Source organism: Tursiops truncatus, chromosome 10, assembly GCF_011762595.2.
Source record: "Tursiops truncatus isolate mTurTru1 chromosome 10, mTurTru1.mat.Y, whole genome shotgun sequence".
Lineage (NCBI taxonomy): Eukaryota > Metazoa > Chordata > Mammalia > Artiodactyla > Delphinidae > Tursiops > Tursiops truncatus.
The window spans coordinates 13,228,048-13,245,626 of record NC_047043.1 but is presented as its reverse complement, the minus strand read 5'-3'; the positions used below and the strand labels follow the sequence as shown (position 1 = coordinate 13,245,626).

At 41.7% G+C, this 17,579-nt stretch overlaps 1 protein-coding gene across 1 annotated transcript in view; it reads right to left on the bottom strand.

The window, feature by feature from the left end:
• Positions 1–15,282: 15,282 nt before the first annotated feature.
• STMND1 (stathmin domain containing 1) overlaps positions 15,283–17,579 on the bottom strand; it is a 70,909-nt gene continuing 68,612 nt past the window's right edge. The window contains 2 exon segments of the mRNA XM_073810210.1: positions 15,283–15,990; positions 16,717–16,843. Of these exon segments, the coding sequence (XP_073666311.1) occupies positions 15,814–15,990; positions 16,717–16,843 (304 nt within the window). The 3' untranslated portion in view covers positions 15,283–15,813.

The following is a 17,579-nucleotide window of genomic DNA, read 5'->3' as shown; positions in this document are numbered from 1 at the left end:
GTTTATGTTTTCTTCCAGACTGGGTTCTTTGCCCATTTGTTGCATGCTCTTTTTTTCACTTTTAATTTTCTTTTAGTTTAGTTTTGTTTTCAGCCACAGAACACCTGTAGAGCAGACAGAAGTTATTCATGCTTTAAATAGCTCTGCTCAGTTGTCTAATTGCTCTCATTTGGTGGAATGGATTCTACTTGATGTGTTCCCCACCTTATTTTGAGGCCAGGTTATTGTGCCTTTCCAGTTTGAAGGAAAGGTATTGCCCTTAGACCACTTTTCTGTACCTGCTGGTAGGAGGACTGTGGGGGTGGAGCCAAGCTGGGGCTGAAGTCTGAGCCTAGGAGACATGAGCTCTGAAAGTGCTTGGAGATTCTGTCAAGTGTAACAGAGCTCAGTCAACCCAGCAAGGGATACACCCAACTTCTGTGAGGTTTGGCTCATCACTCCAACTCAACCCAATGTCTTGGAGGATGGGAAGACCTTGTAGTCTTTCTGGCATCTTTCAAGGGCCCCAAGGGAGAGGAAAGGGCTTCTAATCTTGAAGACTTTTCTACAGTTTCTCCCCGGGATGCCAATCCATGCCCTTGGTCCTCTTCTCTGCAAATAGGAAGGTGTTAGTGAGAAGATTCAAGATTTTGTTGGCTTGATATAGTGCTTCTGGGGAGGAAAAAGCAGAAGCCACAACAGACTGTACTGCTCCAGGATCACTTGGTTCTTCTGTTGATGCCTCTTTTTCAAAGTGTATGATGTGAAGTTTTGCCTTTTTTCTTATTTAATTGAGGCTGGTAAGTTTTTATTGTTTCCTTGGCTTTTGTGTGTTTTCAATATTTTTTTTGTTGCTTCAACTCTTGGGGAGAGAAGAGAGCCCATGAGTTGGCTTTGTTCTGCCATCTGTGTCTGGAAGTCCAACAGTTATCATCCTCATTACCAATCATAAAGATATTTTATGGTACTCAACCTCCTTCACCTTTTAAGCATTTTAATACACTTGATTATACCTTATCTGATCCAGGTTACAGGGTCTGCTCCTCTTTGACCCTAGGATCTTTCTTTTCCTCTTTTTTCCTGAAATGAAGCTGTTGGACTACATTATAGTTCTTATTGCTGGCTGCACATTAGAATCACCTAGGGAGCATTTTAGAAATACATCACTCCCAGGAACTCTAATTTATTTAAGCTTGAAATTGAGCCTGAGCGGCAGCATTTTAAAATAAATTGTCCAGGGGACTTCATGAGTGGCAGGAATTGAGATTCCTGGGTCTCTTCATGGTGACAGCGCTTCTCAGCTCTGATGCTGTAAGGCCATCTTCCTCCCTAAAGAAAGCAGGTGGTACTTATAGAAACTCCCCCAAAGTGCAAGTAGTTGAACAACTTTAGCAAGAAGGAAGATTCCACGAACAAACACCACAAAATGCAAAGAAGACATAGGAACAGCAGAAGAGGATCCCCAAATAGGATGCCAATTCTGTTTCGTGAGTCAAGAGTGGGACCCAGGACTTCCCTGGTGGCTCAGTGGTTAAGAATCTGCCTGTCAGTGCAGGTGACAGGGGTTTGATCCCTGGGCCGGGAAGATCCCACATGCCGTAGAGCAACTAAGCCAATGAGCCACAACTACCGAGCCTGCATTCTAGAGCCCGTGCATCACAACTACTGAGCCCACACGCCACAACTGCTGAGCTCGCATGCTGCAACTACTGAAGCCCACGCACCTAGAGCCCATGCTCCGCAACAAGAGAAGCCGCCGCAATGAGAAGCCCGCACATTGCAACGAAGAGTAGGCCCCTCTCACCACAACTAGAGAAAGCCCACGCGCAGCAATGAAGACCCAACACAGCCAAAGATAATAAAATTTAAAAAGAGATAAAAGAGTGGGACCCAGAAGATAAAGTTTTTAAAAGCCACCCAGAAAATGTTGGTGAGATTTGGCAACTGATGCTCCAGATATCCTTTGCTTATCTCTTGCCAAGTGTAAGGTTTCAGAGAGTTCTCTCTAATGCATCCTGTCCTGCCCACACTCATGCCTCTGGCTTTTTTTCAGGACTGAGCTATGTGGAACAGCCTATCGAGCTTCAATCTGTATTTACCCCACTGCATCTTCCCTGTTGTTACCAGAACAGTGGTTCTTAAAACTTAAGTGTGCATCGGAATCAGCTGGGCACCTTGATACAACACAGATTCCCAAGCCCTATGACCAGAATTTCTGATTCTGAAGTCTGGGATTGGAGCTGAGAATTTGCAGTTCCACCAAGTTCCGAGGAGAGGCCACTGCTGCTGGTCCACGGCCACACTTCGAGGAGCGCTGCACTGGAATGAGCGTCCTAAAACAGACTGATGGGTTTGTCCTTTGCCTAAAAGCCTTGCATGTTTACAGCAGAAAGCCCAACCACTAAGCAGCGTCCACAGACACTTCAGCTTTCCCAGTGACCTCTCCACCTCTCCCTCCTGTCCACATCTCTGGCTCAGGTACACCGAACACTTCCCTGTGCTACCACAATGCCGTGTTCCTTCATACTCGCAGTCTTTGCAGATACAAGTCTCTCCCTGGAGAGATTCTCCTCTTTCTATATTGGGTCAACTCCCACTCATCAGTCAAGATTCTGCTTAAATGTCACTTTCTCCATGAAACCATCACAGGATCCTTCAGAATTATCATTCCTCTCTCTGCTCCTCTGTGCTCTGATGTGGAATACAGTGCCTTGCATTTTGATTCTGTTTGAATATCTCGATTATCTGTTTGCATACCTTGCTAATGCTTCGTGAGCCTCTTCAATAAAGCTAAATTTTATTCTCTTTATTGCTTATTCTCTATATCCCTAAGACCTAGCACAAAAGACATGCTAGATTAACACTTGTTGCATGGAAGACTGGATAGTCAAGGGCACTATAGGCAAAGAGTTGGTTGGCTTTTTCCTTAAAGCATAAAAGTACTTAAAGTAAAAAAACAGAATCACTGTTTAATGGGGGTTAAGCTATCAGTCAGCTAGATGTGGAAACTGTTTAAGGCTGGAAAGTGTGGAAAACATACAGATTTCATAAAGAATATCCTTAGAACACTATCCTTTCTACACAGGAATTAATGCTACATTCTCCATTCCTTACCCTACCCTCCAAAAAAGGTCTTAGCATTTAAAATTTGGTACAAAAGAGTTTGGGTGTGGTCTCTCTCTTCTGAGCAAATAAACTGCAAATAAAATTACTTCACCTGACAAAAAAGAGAAATGGCTTAATAACACCCATCACATTTGAAATATAGGACATGTAATTTGGAGGATAGAGACCCAAAGTCCTTCCTTTTTATTCAGATTAATGCAAGTATCTTAGGGCTTAAAGACACATAAGTGGCTACAGGGGAAACTTATCATGGTTCACAAAAATAAACTACAGTCATCCATTCTCAGGGTTCTAAAACATTGGCTAGACTGACAAAATCCTAAATTTATAGATGATTCTAAGGGTGAGGATGCTTTTCTCTCACTGGCTGGTATTTTACAACACATGTCATTGTGTTCAGCCTTGTAGAATTTATGCCATTAGGAGTCATACATTCAGATAAAAGCTGGATCAAGGAAAGAGGATTGTTGGCAGACTATTTGTCAGTAAATGATTTACAAAAGCATGTGACTTCCTTTGTTCTGAGTTTCAAACTTCCTTTTCAATAAAACCTTGACCAAGGGCTTGGAGATCTGCCCATGCTTGTACTTCAGAAGGGCAAAGTACTCTACGTCATGAGGGCTAGGTGACATTGGTGTGCTGAGAAATATTGGGATTCAACCACTAATTCAATGTAAAGTAATCATTTATTTATTCACTCATTCAACAAGTTTTTATTGAGGGCCAATCATGTGCCAGGCGCCCTTGTTGGCCCTGAAGATACAGCAGTAACAAAACAGATACGAGTCTCTTCCCGCATGGATCCTACGCTCTAGCTGGGGAAGAGATGGGTTAAAAAAAAAAACCAAACGTGTGCGTGTGTGCGTGTGTGGGCATGCCTGTGCGTGCATGCGCGTGTGTGAACCACCCCAGAAGAATAAAGCGGGGAGCAGGCTAGAGAATTATGGGAGTTGTAGGACTGGTTTTCATCCAGGGAAGAGCTCACTGGCTGTCCCACCTGGAGAGGTGGAAGAGTGACCAATCAGCTGTCTGGGGGAGGAAACTTCCAGGCAGAGGGAACAAGAGGCACAAAGGCTCTGGGTGGTGTCACGCCTGACACGCCTGAGGAACATGGAGGGACTAGTGTGATTGGAGCAGAGTGAGTGAGGGAGAGTGTTAGAAGATGAGATCCAAGAGAACAGGGTGGCGGGAGTTGGGGGGTGGGGTCTGGTCTTACACGGCTTTGTAGACCACTATTATTTTGGCTTTTACTTGGGGTGAGGTCAGAAGTCTTTGTATCGTTGAGTAGAAAAGCGATAGGATCTCTCCTATGTTTTAACAGAGGCAATCTGGCTGCCGTCTCTGGAACTGACTGAAGGGAGACAGGGCAGAAGCAGGGAGATGAATCAGAGGGCTGTGACAACAATCTAGCTGAGAGGTGGCTGCTGATTAGACAAGGATTTAGTGCATAGGTGGTGAGAAGTGGCCAGACTCTGGATATATTTTTAGAGAAGAGCTGACAGGATCTGCTGAAGGACTAGACAGAAAACGTGAGAGAAAGAGAGAAGTAAAAAATGATGTCAGGGTTTGTTTGGGGGGGGGAGCAGATGGGAAAGGCTTTGAGAGAAGCAGAGAGCTCTATCTGGAACATGTTGAGGTGCTGATGAGACATCCAAGTGGAGCCTGGACTTAAGGAAGATGTCCAGGTTGAAGATATAAATTTGGTGGTCATGTGCACGTAGATGGTATTTAAAGCCATCAGACAGGATGAGATCACCAAAGATGAGTATTGTAAAAATAATTAATAACCAGAAATTGCAATTAGAGTTGGGAAACCAGAAGGGGGAGCTCTCACACCCTGAGCCATGCTTAACGCAGCAGGAAGAAGAAAGACTCCTTTCCTGGCAAGGACTCAACCAGTGAAAAGCTATGGACTCTTTGTTTACTACAGCCCTCCCAACTTTCTTTTCCTTTTATTAAAGTGTTCCTCTCTTCCTCTGCAGGGACTTGCATGTGGCTCACCATGGTTGCAGACCCCGAATTTCAATTCTCTGCTGATCCCAAATTAACCCATCCTTGCAGGAGAAATATGTCAGTCTGTTTGTTTCAGGTCAACAGTATGTATATAGATAGAAGAGAGAAAAAGCCCAAAGCAAAATGTTCTGAGCTCTCCAATGGGAAGAGATCAGGGATATAAGAAAGTCAAGGAACTGAACCAAGAAGTGAAGGATGTGGGAATGATCTTCCACGAGGATATTGAAATCACCAAGAATTAAGACAAGAGGAGTGTTGGAGAGTGTAACAGTGACCCAGGAGCTAAAATATTCAAGGGACAGACCATCCAAAGTTTTGATTATTATGCAGTCAAGTAGGACTCAAAATGCTGTATACGCCAACAGATTTTTAGTCTATGGTGGAGATGCATATTTTCTATTAACTATCCTTTAGTGCCACCTGCTGGACATAGATCAAAGCAAATATCAATAACTACAGAAGGATGAACTCTTTAAGGAAAGTCCTTGTGATTAAGAGAATTTCACAGCAGGTGGGAAAAAAGTTCTTAGTGTACTCTGATTAATTAGATAATCACTTTGCAATTTCACCAGAGGTAATCAATTTCACAAAGCTTGGTTTCTGAACTATCTAGGGGAAAAAATAGAGAACAAAGGAGGATATATAAAGAGGGAAGTAGAATTTGGAGAAGACTAATAGGCACACAAAGGGATAAAAAAAGAAGTGGAAATGAGACAGAAGAATTGTCTAATTATTCTATGATTTGTCTTTTGGGAAATACACTATCCATTTTTGAAATTTCTCATGTGTACACGTGTTATCCCCTCTCCCAAAGGTTAAAGTTTTCTGTCATCAGGTCTCCCGTCTTACACATTACTAGTGACATGCCTATCCTACCACTGTATCTATGACAGAGCCAGGCAGAGTAGATGCTTACTATTCACCAAGGACTGGAGTAAGAAGAAACAATCAAGAGTAAAGATAGTTTATACAGACTCACAGACATAGAGAACAGACTCTTGGTTACCAGTGGGGAGAAGGAATGGGGGAGGGGCAAAATAGGGGTCTGGGATTAAGAGATACAAACTACTATGTATAAAACAGATAAGCAACAAGCACATCTATTTTACATATGTGTGTGTACAGCACAGGGAAATACAGCCATTATTTTGTAATAACTTTGAATGGAGCACAATCTATAAAAATATTGAATCACTGTGTTGTACACCTGAAACTAATATAGTATGGTAAATCAACTATACTTTAGTTAAGAAAAAAGTTAGTTGTACAATATGAACATACTTATTACCAAACTGTACACTTAAAAATGTTAAGATGGTTCATGTTATGTGGTTTTTAAACCCACAATTTAAAAATTTTAAAACAATTTTAAAAGGGCACCATGAAGCGTCCTTGTGGTGATGGAAATATCCCAGATCTTGATCGAATTGACGTTAATTAATATCCTAGCTGTGATATTGTACTACAGTTTTGCAAGATGTTACCCCTAGGTAAAGGGCACATGGATCTCTCTATGTTATTTCTTACGACTGAAAAATAAAAGTTTAATTTAAAAAAAAATATCTAATAAAATGACTTGGTATTGAAAATAAACTGCTCAAAGACCAGAGCATGAATAAATTAGATACTGGTGAATTGAAAGGATGGTCTAAAGTTCGCTAACGTAGCTTTCTCAAATGCAGCCAAGATGAAAGCAAGTTATTCAAATCCCTTAGTGATGAATAGCAGGAGACAGTCAGACAGCAGCTTGGGAGGAAGATGCGCTGCATGATGGTAGGTTTTTGGTAGAGAATCTTAAAATAGCTTTCTTATGTGAAACAGCCATAACACAGAAAACTACACAACAGTATGAAAAATTCAACATATGATATTAGCAAAATGAGTCCAGCATCATATTAAAATAATAACACCTCACAACTGTGGCTTACATTGTACAGCACCCACCCACTTGCCCTCCTCTTTTCTGAATGGAACCCAATTTTATTCAGGTATCCACCCCTTTCCAACTTGCCTCCAAGAAAACAATTCTGTCCCCAACTCCAAGGGGGGGGGGGATTTGATTGTCCCAAAGGTAACTCCCGTTCCCTTGACAGCGGCTGGCTCAGGAATTGGCATGGACATGATCTAGGTATATGGAATGCAAAGGGATGCTTTCAGGGTTCTTTAGGAAACTTCCCCCTTGCTTTTATGGGAGCGCTTCCTGAAATGACTCTCTTCTGCCGAAGGTAAGTGAGCATGTAGCCCCAGCTGCTACTTAAAACCATCCCATGACCACGAGGAATACCTGCCTTAGAAGGAAGCTAATGATGTGGGTAGAAGAATGAGAGCCGGAAAACCTGGATCCAGGATGACTGCTGAGCACTGGATCCACATACCATGGGCTCGCCTTGCCTTTTATTTCTGATTATATACATCAGTACATTTCTTTATTTCTTTATTGCTTATATTGGTGCAAGTTGAGCTCTTAATTATTTTTACGTGAAAGCATCCTAACTGATAAAATGACTTGGTTGAGGGTTTAATTCTGGGAGTGACAGTGTTTTTCAGTATTGGCAAAGATGCTGTATATTCACCCCATCAATGGGTCAGAGGAGAAAAACACCGTAACCATTTTGAGACCGTGTGTGTGTGTGTGTGTGTGTGTGTGTGTGTGTGTGTGTGTGTGTGTGTGTGTGTGTGTGTGTGTGTGTGTGTGTGTGTGTGTGTGTGTGTATGTTTGTGTATGCATGTAATCTCAGAAAAACTGGGAATTGGAGTGACAGTGTAGTGACTAAAATCATTCCAAAACTTTCAATTTAAGACCATGGGAAGGATTTGGGATTAGCAGATGCAAACTATCATATACAGCATGGATAAACAACAAGGTCCTACTGCATAGCACAGGGAACTATATTCAATATCCTGTGATAAACCATTATGGGAAAGTCTAAAAAACAATGCATATATATGTATAACTGAATCACTTTGCTGTACAGCAGAAATTAACACAACATTGTAAATCAACTACACTTCAATAAAACAAATTTTTAAAAAGACCAAAGGAAGGAGAAAAACAAATGGAAGAATATTCACTGATCTTGTTGAAGCAATGTGGGAGATGGGGAGAAACACTTCATGAAGTCGCCACCCCTGGGAGGGCTCAAGCCGCCTGGTGGTTGGGAAGTTGGGGGGTGTGGTCACTGTTAGGGTCCTGAGTCCCCCACTGAGGCTGTCCTCACACTGGCCTGGGGAAGTGCTGTCTAGGCAGGCCCTGAAATGCTCCTTGATCATATGAAAGAGCAGGCTTTTACTAGACTGAGTGACACAAAATTGCCAATGACTGGACCACATTTAACCTACAACTTCCATATTACAGCGAGTTCTAGCACCTGACTGGCGGGCCAGCAGCTGTTCACCTTGGGCTGAGGACGAAGGTCCAGATGAATTTCTCCACCTCGGCTGCAGCTGGTAATTACTTGTTTTTTTCTGGTGTGGGTTTCCCACATTCAAGCTGCACAGATTTCAACAATTCTGGAAGGACAAAGGGATAAACAGTCCCTCCCTGAAGAATTAAATAAATGGTTCCAAGTATTCTGGGCGAATCTGGCAATCGCTCATTGTCACCATATTCCTGTGGAAATAGCAATTCTCTGCATCATCAACTTCTCTGCAATGCTAGACACAAGATCCAAAATGGAAATGTCCATTTTATAGAATTTATGAGGTGAAATTTAAGACTAATAAGCTGGCATTTTGGTGATGACTGTAGAACTGTTTACAATAACTTACTGATAAACTGAAAATAACCAAAACCTCCAACAAACAGGCATTGGTTAAATAAATAGTAGCATCTTCCAACTTTTTAAAAACTGTAAACCCCTTAAGTGGTTTTAAAAAAATGCAATTTTGAATGGCATGTGAGAGAAAAACTCATTTTAAATTTAAAATGTTAGGGCTTCCCTGGTGGGGCAGTGGTTGAGAGTCCGCCTGCCGATGCAGGGGACGCGGGTTCGTGCCCCGGTCTGGGAAGATCCCACATGCCGCGGAGCGGCTGGGCCCGTGAGCCATGGCCCCTGAGCCTATGCGTCCGGAGCCTGTGCTCCGCGACGGGAGAGGCCACAACAGTGAGAGGCCCATGTACCGCAAAAAAAAATAAATAAATAAAAAATTAAAATGTTAAACATTTTGGGGTCAATATACTAAAGATTGTGTTAGAAAATTTCTTAAAAATACAATAGATGAATCGTGTGGAAGGTTATTAGTTAATAAAAATAGTCAGTTAGACAGGGAGTCTTAAAAAACAGTGCATATATACCCTAAATATTTTGTTTGAACTTAAAACATTTATATATACTTTCACCTGAATGTACTGTGATGTAACACCAAGGCATGGTCAGGATTCTTACAAAAACCACATTCGTAATGCATTATCTACAACTGCAGGTTTAGTTTCCTTGAATTGGAGGGTGAAATTTGTACATTTTATGAAACCATGTGAGTCTAGAAGCTTCCAAGATTTTTTTTTTTTACAGTCTTGTCTATTCCTTTATAGAGCACATTTTTTCAAAAAGCATTTCAAAATTAAATGTAACAGCCAGTTGTTGGGCTGCACCCCACAGGCTTGCAAGCCTTGTAGTTGCCCAGCCTCTAGACCAAAGAAAGAAAGAGCCCGCAGACAGTGACAGAGACATCAACGGCTATCGGATAGGGGATCTTACGCATCTGAAGCAAAAGGTCCTGGACTGACATCCTGCCATGCACAGCAGACAGCAGGCAGGACACAGCTGCAATCTTCAGTACTCGCAAGAGAAGGAGGCTACCATTTATATGGGGAATTGACATCAGGTTGACTCATCAGTTACCACGGAAACCAGCGAGTAGGGCAGGGGGCAAGCAGGTAGGCAGCTGATTAAGCCTTATAATTAAGAGAAATGGATAGTCATGAGTGAAGCAGAGACTGGTCAAGCAGAGGATGTACAGCGAGCAAGAGTACAGCCATCTTGAATGGCCTGACCATACATCAATACAAATGGTGTTAATATGTTTTAGAAGAGACATAACTGACTCTCGGTAAATATTCAACTTGACCCTTGGGTGCATGGGTACTTGAACTTGCTGGAAAGTGGCCTACTAGTCATAAATGGGCAGCTTACTGTGGGCATGGCTGGATAGGCTTACGGAGTGAACGAACACAAAGGGCAAACCTGAGTGGGCATCACCTGGAAGGCTTGTTAAATTCAGATTGCTCAGCCCCGTGATCTGATACAGAAGGTCTGGGGTGGGGCTGAGAACCTGCATTTATTACATGTTCCCAAGTGATGCTGATGCTGCCAGTGGGGGGGGGGGCCACACGCTGAGAACCACCGGCACAGGCCAATCCCACAGGGCTGGTTAAGGGCTAAAATCCTCTGTACAGTCTTTCTCTCCTTTAACAAGTGAACACTGCTAGTTCCTCCTTAAGAGGAAAAAGCACGAAGTGTCATATACCTTTTATTTGTCATACACCTTTTTAAGCGATATGGTTGGTTCAGGAATTGAACTGTATTACACAGAGAGGAAATGTATGTTTCAATTACTAGAAATGACTAGGAACTGAATCACTGCTTTCATGATCCTGATGTTTAGAATGGCTGCATTTGGTGCTCAAAATAGCTGATCGCTTAATTTTTCTGACAGTAATTTCTTGTTTCTAAATGACGAGAGAAAAGGTTACGGATCCTTAACTGCAAACACTTTTCTGTCAATAACACGTTGCAAATGTAGGTAGCCTTTATTCCTGATCAGTGAAAAACTAACTCAGATATAACTGATTCACTTTGTTCTAAAGCAGAAACTAACACACCACTGTAAAGCAATGATACTCCAATAAAGATGTTAAAAAAATAATTTTATCATGTGGGCTTTTGAAGCATACTTGAGATCTCAGTGTGCTGAATACAAACTGTGATGAGGTGAATACAGTTTCCTGAACAGGAGAAGAGTCTGGAGGTGAATTTGCAAGAGTGGTCATTTGTCCTCTGAGGGACAGGGACCAAGAATAAGGGCAATGGAAAGCGGGGTCCTGGACAAGCAAGCATGGCAGCTGTCTGACTTCCCGGGGGTTCAAGACTGTTGTTAAACGGGGAGTGTTCAAATTATTTTACTCACCAACTCATAAAAAACAGAAACAGAAATGTGTTATGACTGGCTTTAAGGATGAGAATCCCTAAACACATAACAGGGAAACTAAACAATGTTACATCAAGAATGACACTGTGGGGCTTCCCTGGTGGCGCAGTGGCTGGGAGTCCGCCTGCCGATGCAGGGGACGTGGGTTCGTGCCCCGGTCCGGGAGGATCCCGCATGCCGCGGGGCGGCTGGGCCCGTGGGCCGTGGCCGCTGGGCCTGCGCATCCGGGGCCTGTGCTCCGTGGCGGGAGGGGCCGCGGCGGTGAGAGGCCCGTGTACCGCAAAAAACAAAAACAAAAACAAAAGAATGATACTGTGGGAGCAGATTTATTTACATGAAAAGATATTGTACTTCGGAGTGAAAAAAGCAAGTTACAAAACAGTTTATGTTGTATTAGTCCATTTATGCGAGGAAAAAGCTACAGTACCTGCAAAATGTTCCCAGTAGTTTTCTTGGTAGGAGGGGAAAATGTTGGATTCTTGGTGTTTTTTGATTCTTATGTTTTTCAGTGCATATTTCCTATAACATATTACTTACGGGCTTTAGAAAAATAAAAACAAAGAGGTGGCTATTATTTTTAAGAAGCAAATACAAGTGACACAGAGAGACCGTAAGGGTCATCTCCCACTGTTTATTTTAAAATAATGCCCTTTATAGATCTCCTGAGACAAAAATTCCACCATCCTATAGGAAGGCGCTGTATACACAGGTTATATGGGTGCAAAAGTGATCTATCTGCTGACACACCATAGCATTATATATCTTTAGAATGCAGCATTTACTGTATAATTACTCCTTCAAATACGAGCTATTTACTGATAATGAAATAACAAAGACAGAAATAGGCACAGTCATAAATTACTGGTAGCCACTACCAACACCCTATAATAAATTCTATTTTTGTCCTTGTGATTGTAAAATTTCTTTTGTTAACATAAGAATCTTACATTGTGTATCTTTTAAATGTATGTAAAATATTTTTAAATACACCTTTTAAATATTATTTTAAATAAATATGTTATCCGTAAGTTTTTTTCCCCCAGAAAAACTGGGGGATTTTTACTAGATATCAAAGTACCTTTTATTAGACACAGCAAGGCCATCTTTCACAAGGAGATCAATACAGGCATATTTTCAGCCGCCCTCAATTAAAATGCTTACAAAGATGTCTATCTAATCCCTTCTTCTGACTCATAACTTTCCTGAAGGTTGTGGTTTGGTTTTAATTGAAGTTCGCTGGTGATGTTCAAAACTTTGTTTTATGAATGAGAAAACCAATTATGTTCTTTCAATAGATAACATTAACATTATTCCCAGAGGAAATATTTTAGAAATCTCAATCCTTTAACGTTCAGTGTGAATCATCTTTAAAAAAGAAAGAAAGTCAATCATGGAAAAAAGTCACATTTACATTTGAAGTTGTTGGTTTTGTTTTGTTTGTTCGTTTTTTAAATTTTGCAGAGATGGGGTTAATGGCTCATTAGAGGCAGAGCGGATTCAAAAACAAGCCTCCTGCCCAGTTGATGCTAGTGGCTCTGGGAACGTGGGAAGTGCCTACAGTCTCTGAGCCTCCTCTTCACCCCTAAACCCTGAGAAGGTTTTACGAGTAGTAACACGCCTAGAGTTTTAGGGCAGTTCCCAGAATCCAGGTAACGCATCGTCCCTCCATCCTGTTAAAATGGATGGTCTTGCTAAGAAAATATATGGCTTATCTTTAGGGTGTGTTACTACTTGGCATGTTTCACTCTGTATATAGAGAGAGAGGTTTTCAAGCCAGGGTATCAGTGATAATGCTCACATCTATATTGTATATATTTTAACTCAATAAATATGTCTTCCAAGCCACTATAAATAGCATAGGCAAGAGCATGAGATTTCAAGAGAAAGTGTTATTTGGGTATTTAGCAAGTTTGAGGATTGATTTAACTTACAAGAATTACTAAAATTTGAACTGAATGTACTTTGGGTCATTTAAATTTTATTATTTGCAGAGATCTGAATGATAGTCCAACTTTTCCTAAGTGTCCCAGTACAATCATTTTGTACTAGTAAATCATCAGCTGATCTAATATTTCATAAGACTGGCACATGCCACCACGAGATCATCTCCATAGAAAAAGCAACGGACAGACGAAAAACATCATGTTGCCCACATAGGATTTTATATAAATAATATGCTATAAATATTGTGGCATATTCTAGTTTGCACAGTACTTTTAAGCATTATTTCATTTGGTATAACTCCGGGAAAATGGCGATCCCAAATTAACAAATACAGTATGTCCCCTACATATGAACGAGTTCTGTTCCGAGAGCGCATTGGTAAGTCCAATTTGTTCGTTAAGTCCAACAAAGTTAGCCTAGGTACCCAACTAACACAATCGGCTAAATAGTACTGTACTGTACTAGGTTTATAATACTTTTCACACAAGTAATCCATAAAAAACAAACAAAAAGTAAAGAAAACATTTTTAATCTTACAGTACAGTACCTTGAGAAGTACAGTACAACAGCTGGCACACAGGGGCTGGCATCAAGTGAACAGGCAAGAAGAGTTACCGGCTGGAGGAGGGAGAGGAGGTGGGAGACGGTAGAGCTGAAGAATCGTCGGCAACAGGAGACGGAGGGCAAGCTGCAATGTCACTCACGCCTGACACTGATGGAACGCATGTTCACATCTTTGAAAGCTCTCAACTAGAAAGTTCGTATGCAGTGGACTTACTGTAAGGTAAAAGAGGTCTAGGGAGCCTAAAGGACTTTCCAAGGTACCGCTGTAAGAAGTAGACTGGTTCTTAAAGGTTTTGGTTCTGGAATGAGTTAGGAAAGAAGCCCCGTCCACCACCACCATCATCATATCTCACTGCTGCAGGAGTTCTCAGTCCTACAAGCTATAGGAAGATGAGGTGTCCATTTGCAACATCCCAAAGGGAATGTACAAACAGGAGGTGCCCAGTGGTCTTCTGCTCAAATCAGCACTGCCATGGGTTCCCAGGGAAACAAGCCATCTCCTGGGGCTGTCCTCCAGCTTCTGGAGGATATATGGGTATACTGATTTATCCACAGAAGAAACATCTACACACCATGTATCATGTGCCATTCACTTTCCAAGGTACAAAACTGCAGCCGTGATCAAGACGGACCCATCCTCCGTCCTGTTAGAACTGACACATCTAGCGGTAAAGATGGACACGCACCCGGTAATTCCAAAAGAGGGTGGCAAGTGCGACACTGAGTAATCCGGGCTGCCAAAAGGCAACTATGAGAGACGGCCACCAACCCAGACCAGGGGCTTCAGAGGAAGTGCTGTCTGAGTGGAGACGTGAGAAACAAGAAGACATCAGGCAAGTAAAGCAGTGAGACGGGGAGAGGGGAAGGAAGGAACAGCATGTGCAAAGACGCAGAGGCTAGGGAATGTGCTGAGCTAGAAGGTCAGCAGGAGCGAGTTATGAAAGCTGAGTGTCTTACCAGCCAGAAGAAGGCGGCTGGACTTTACCTTGACCATAAAAGGGAGCCAACAAAGGGTTTCAGCAGAAGACCATTGAATAGGGACTTCCCTGGTGGTCCAGCAGTTAAGACTCTGCGTTCCCAATGCAGGGGGCCTGGGGTTCAATCCCTGGTCAGGGAACTAGATTCCACATGCCACAATGAAGATCCTGCATGCCACAACTGAGACCCGGCGCAGCCAAATAAAGAAATAAATATCAAAAAATAAAAAAGAAGACCGTTGGATAAATACTAAGAAGACTGTTGTAGTCATATAACTAACTGAAAAATGGTCGGGTGGTCTGAACAGGTAATGACAGGGGAAAGTATGAAAAGGGATGCAAGAGATCTTCACAGAATGTAGACTCATAAGACCTGATAACTTTTTCATTTTTCATATGAAGAAAACTCCATACTTCATTTAATTCTGAGAAGTGGATTTTGCTTCCTTAGGCTATATGGATGAAGCTATAATTCAACCAACTTCAGGATATTGCTTTAATCACAACACAACACAAAGAGAATTAGAAAAAAAACACACCTAAACATAGAGCATAAGAAGCATACAGATCATTAAAATACTTAACACAAATCCTACAATTTGTCTTAAAGGACCCTCAGAGGGCAGACACAGCCAAGAGGCAGGAACCAAAAAGAAGGATTTCATTTGGCACGAATACATTAATGGAAGCTGAAAGGTGCTCATAAATGAAAGACATTTTCACATGTTGGAAGCCACACTGAAGGAGAATGACAACTTTATAAAACCGAAGCTAGTCAAATCTTCCTCTTCTTTTTTTTAAGCTAACATAGTCATTTGGTTTACTCAGCTAAGCTCCAGCCCAGGCAGCTCTCACAGTCATTCCTAAACCCAAGGCACATCCCAGTGGGTCAGACGGTCAAAGAAAACATGAGACATACTAAGAAAGTCACACCTGGGGGAAAGGATGCCTTTTCACGAAATTCACATAAAACGGCTCATTAGAATACGTCATCTGCTTGGTTGTAAGACATGTCTGACTCCACGACCCCGATACCTCCGTACCTGTAATTTCTATCATTCTATCATTTCAGCAGCTTTCCTTCTGGCAGGTCAGAGGGTTCAAACGTGGCACAACTCACAGTTTTAAGTCCTTCTGCAAACGGAGCCTCCTTCCCACCTGCTTCAGCTGAATCTGAATGATGGGCTGGGGGCAGAAGTCGGTCACTCCGCAGCCTTTTTCTTATTTCTTCTTCTTTAGTCTGAAAAGCAGTATTAAAGAGTGAAAACGAGTCCGAGTGACTTTCTCCAAGTTCTCATAACTACTGCCTATAATGAACATTCCTGGCTTCCCTATTTCATTATGCAATCATTCGACAAGCAGAGGTTGAGGAATTACTGTTGAAGAAGACAGAGCCAGCCGCCAGCCCCCACCCCATACCCTCCAGACACCCTCCAGACACCCTCCAGACATTCCCTCACAGGGCTGTGGTCTGTCCTTGCTCTCTGAGAGACCAAGTAGAGACACCGAAGTAAAGGCTGTCAGACCAGAGCTGTGAAGGCTGGTTCCGGCAGAAGGGCAGACAGAGGGTTTATAGGCACCATGTGTGTGTAAACGTTGTAGAAGTTGTCTGAGGGTCTGCACGGCCTCCTCTCATCTCCCATCCTCCACCTGGGACCTCCTGCCACCCCTGGCCCCAACTGAAGTTTCTCTTTTTTTTAATAGGAAAAAAACACCATACTTAATTCTCAGAAGTGGATATTGCTTCCTTAGGCTACAGGGAGGAAACTGTAATTCAACCAACTTCAAGATAGTGCTGCATTTCTTCACCACACAAAGAGAACTTAAAAAAACTAAACATACAGCATAGGAAGCATAGAGATCACTAAAAGAATTAATAAAATCCACGTAATCGGTCTTTAAGCTGGTGACTGAAGAGGAGGCACACGTTTCAGAGGCAGCGCCCCTCACGCGAGACCTGGGCTACCTTCCTGCACTCCTCCACTGCCTGCATCTTCTCTTCTATGTCCTTCATCAGGAAATCTTTTATTTCCTTTTTGATTTTAAGTTTTTTCAGCCTGGCTGGTGGCTTTCTCAGTAGCTTCTCAGTCATGCTTACGTGCAGAAAGACACTTTTTAAAATGCAGAAACAAATGTATTTATTAGCAGAGGAGAAAGATAAGAGAGAGAGAATAAACATTGTTTAAGGTTTTAGTCCTAAAAATCTAAACAGATTTTTGGATAGATTTGTAAAAATAATTACGTGAAAACTGGTAACAGCTGAACTCATCCCTAAAGACTTTATGCCTGGTAACAACAGAACTAATTCCTGAAGAAAAAATATCTATTAGATGTCTAGGAAAAAACAGGCTATTATCAAAAAAACATGAAAGAAACATGCAGTGATGGAGGAGGGCTCTTGAGAAGTAAAAAAAAAAACGTGGAGAACAAATAAAAGATGGGAAAAGGTGGCGAATGAATGATGCATTTGTAGTTCAAGGTAAAAAGTTAAACCCCATGATTTTATAATATTCCATAAGCTACAAATGACTTTCATTTGGGGTCGAGATTAGTTTTAGGACTTTTGGTCTGGTGAAAGAGAGAATTAACACTGGTCTTTGCTGTCAGTACTTTACAAATGTTTTCATGACAATAGAAAAAAACCCATACTATTTCCTGATTGACTACCGTTTATATGTTTAGAGCAGTGATAATGACTTTGATTATAATTTCTAGTTATTAAAAAAGGTTAAACTGTTGTAAAGGGTTTATAAAGTTTAATTTTTTAAAATTGGTTTTTAAAAATAATATACCTTGGTTATAAAAAAAATTAAAATGATACAGAAATAG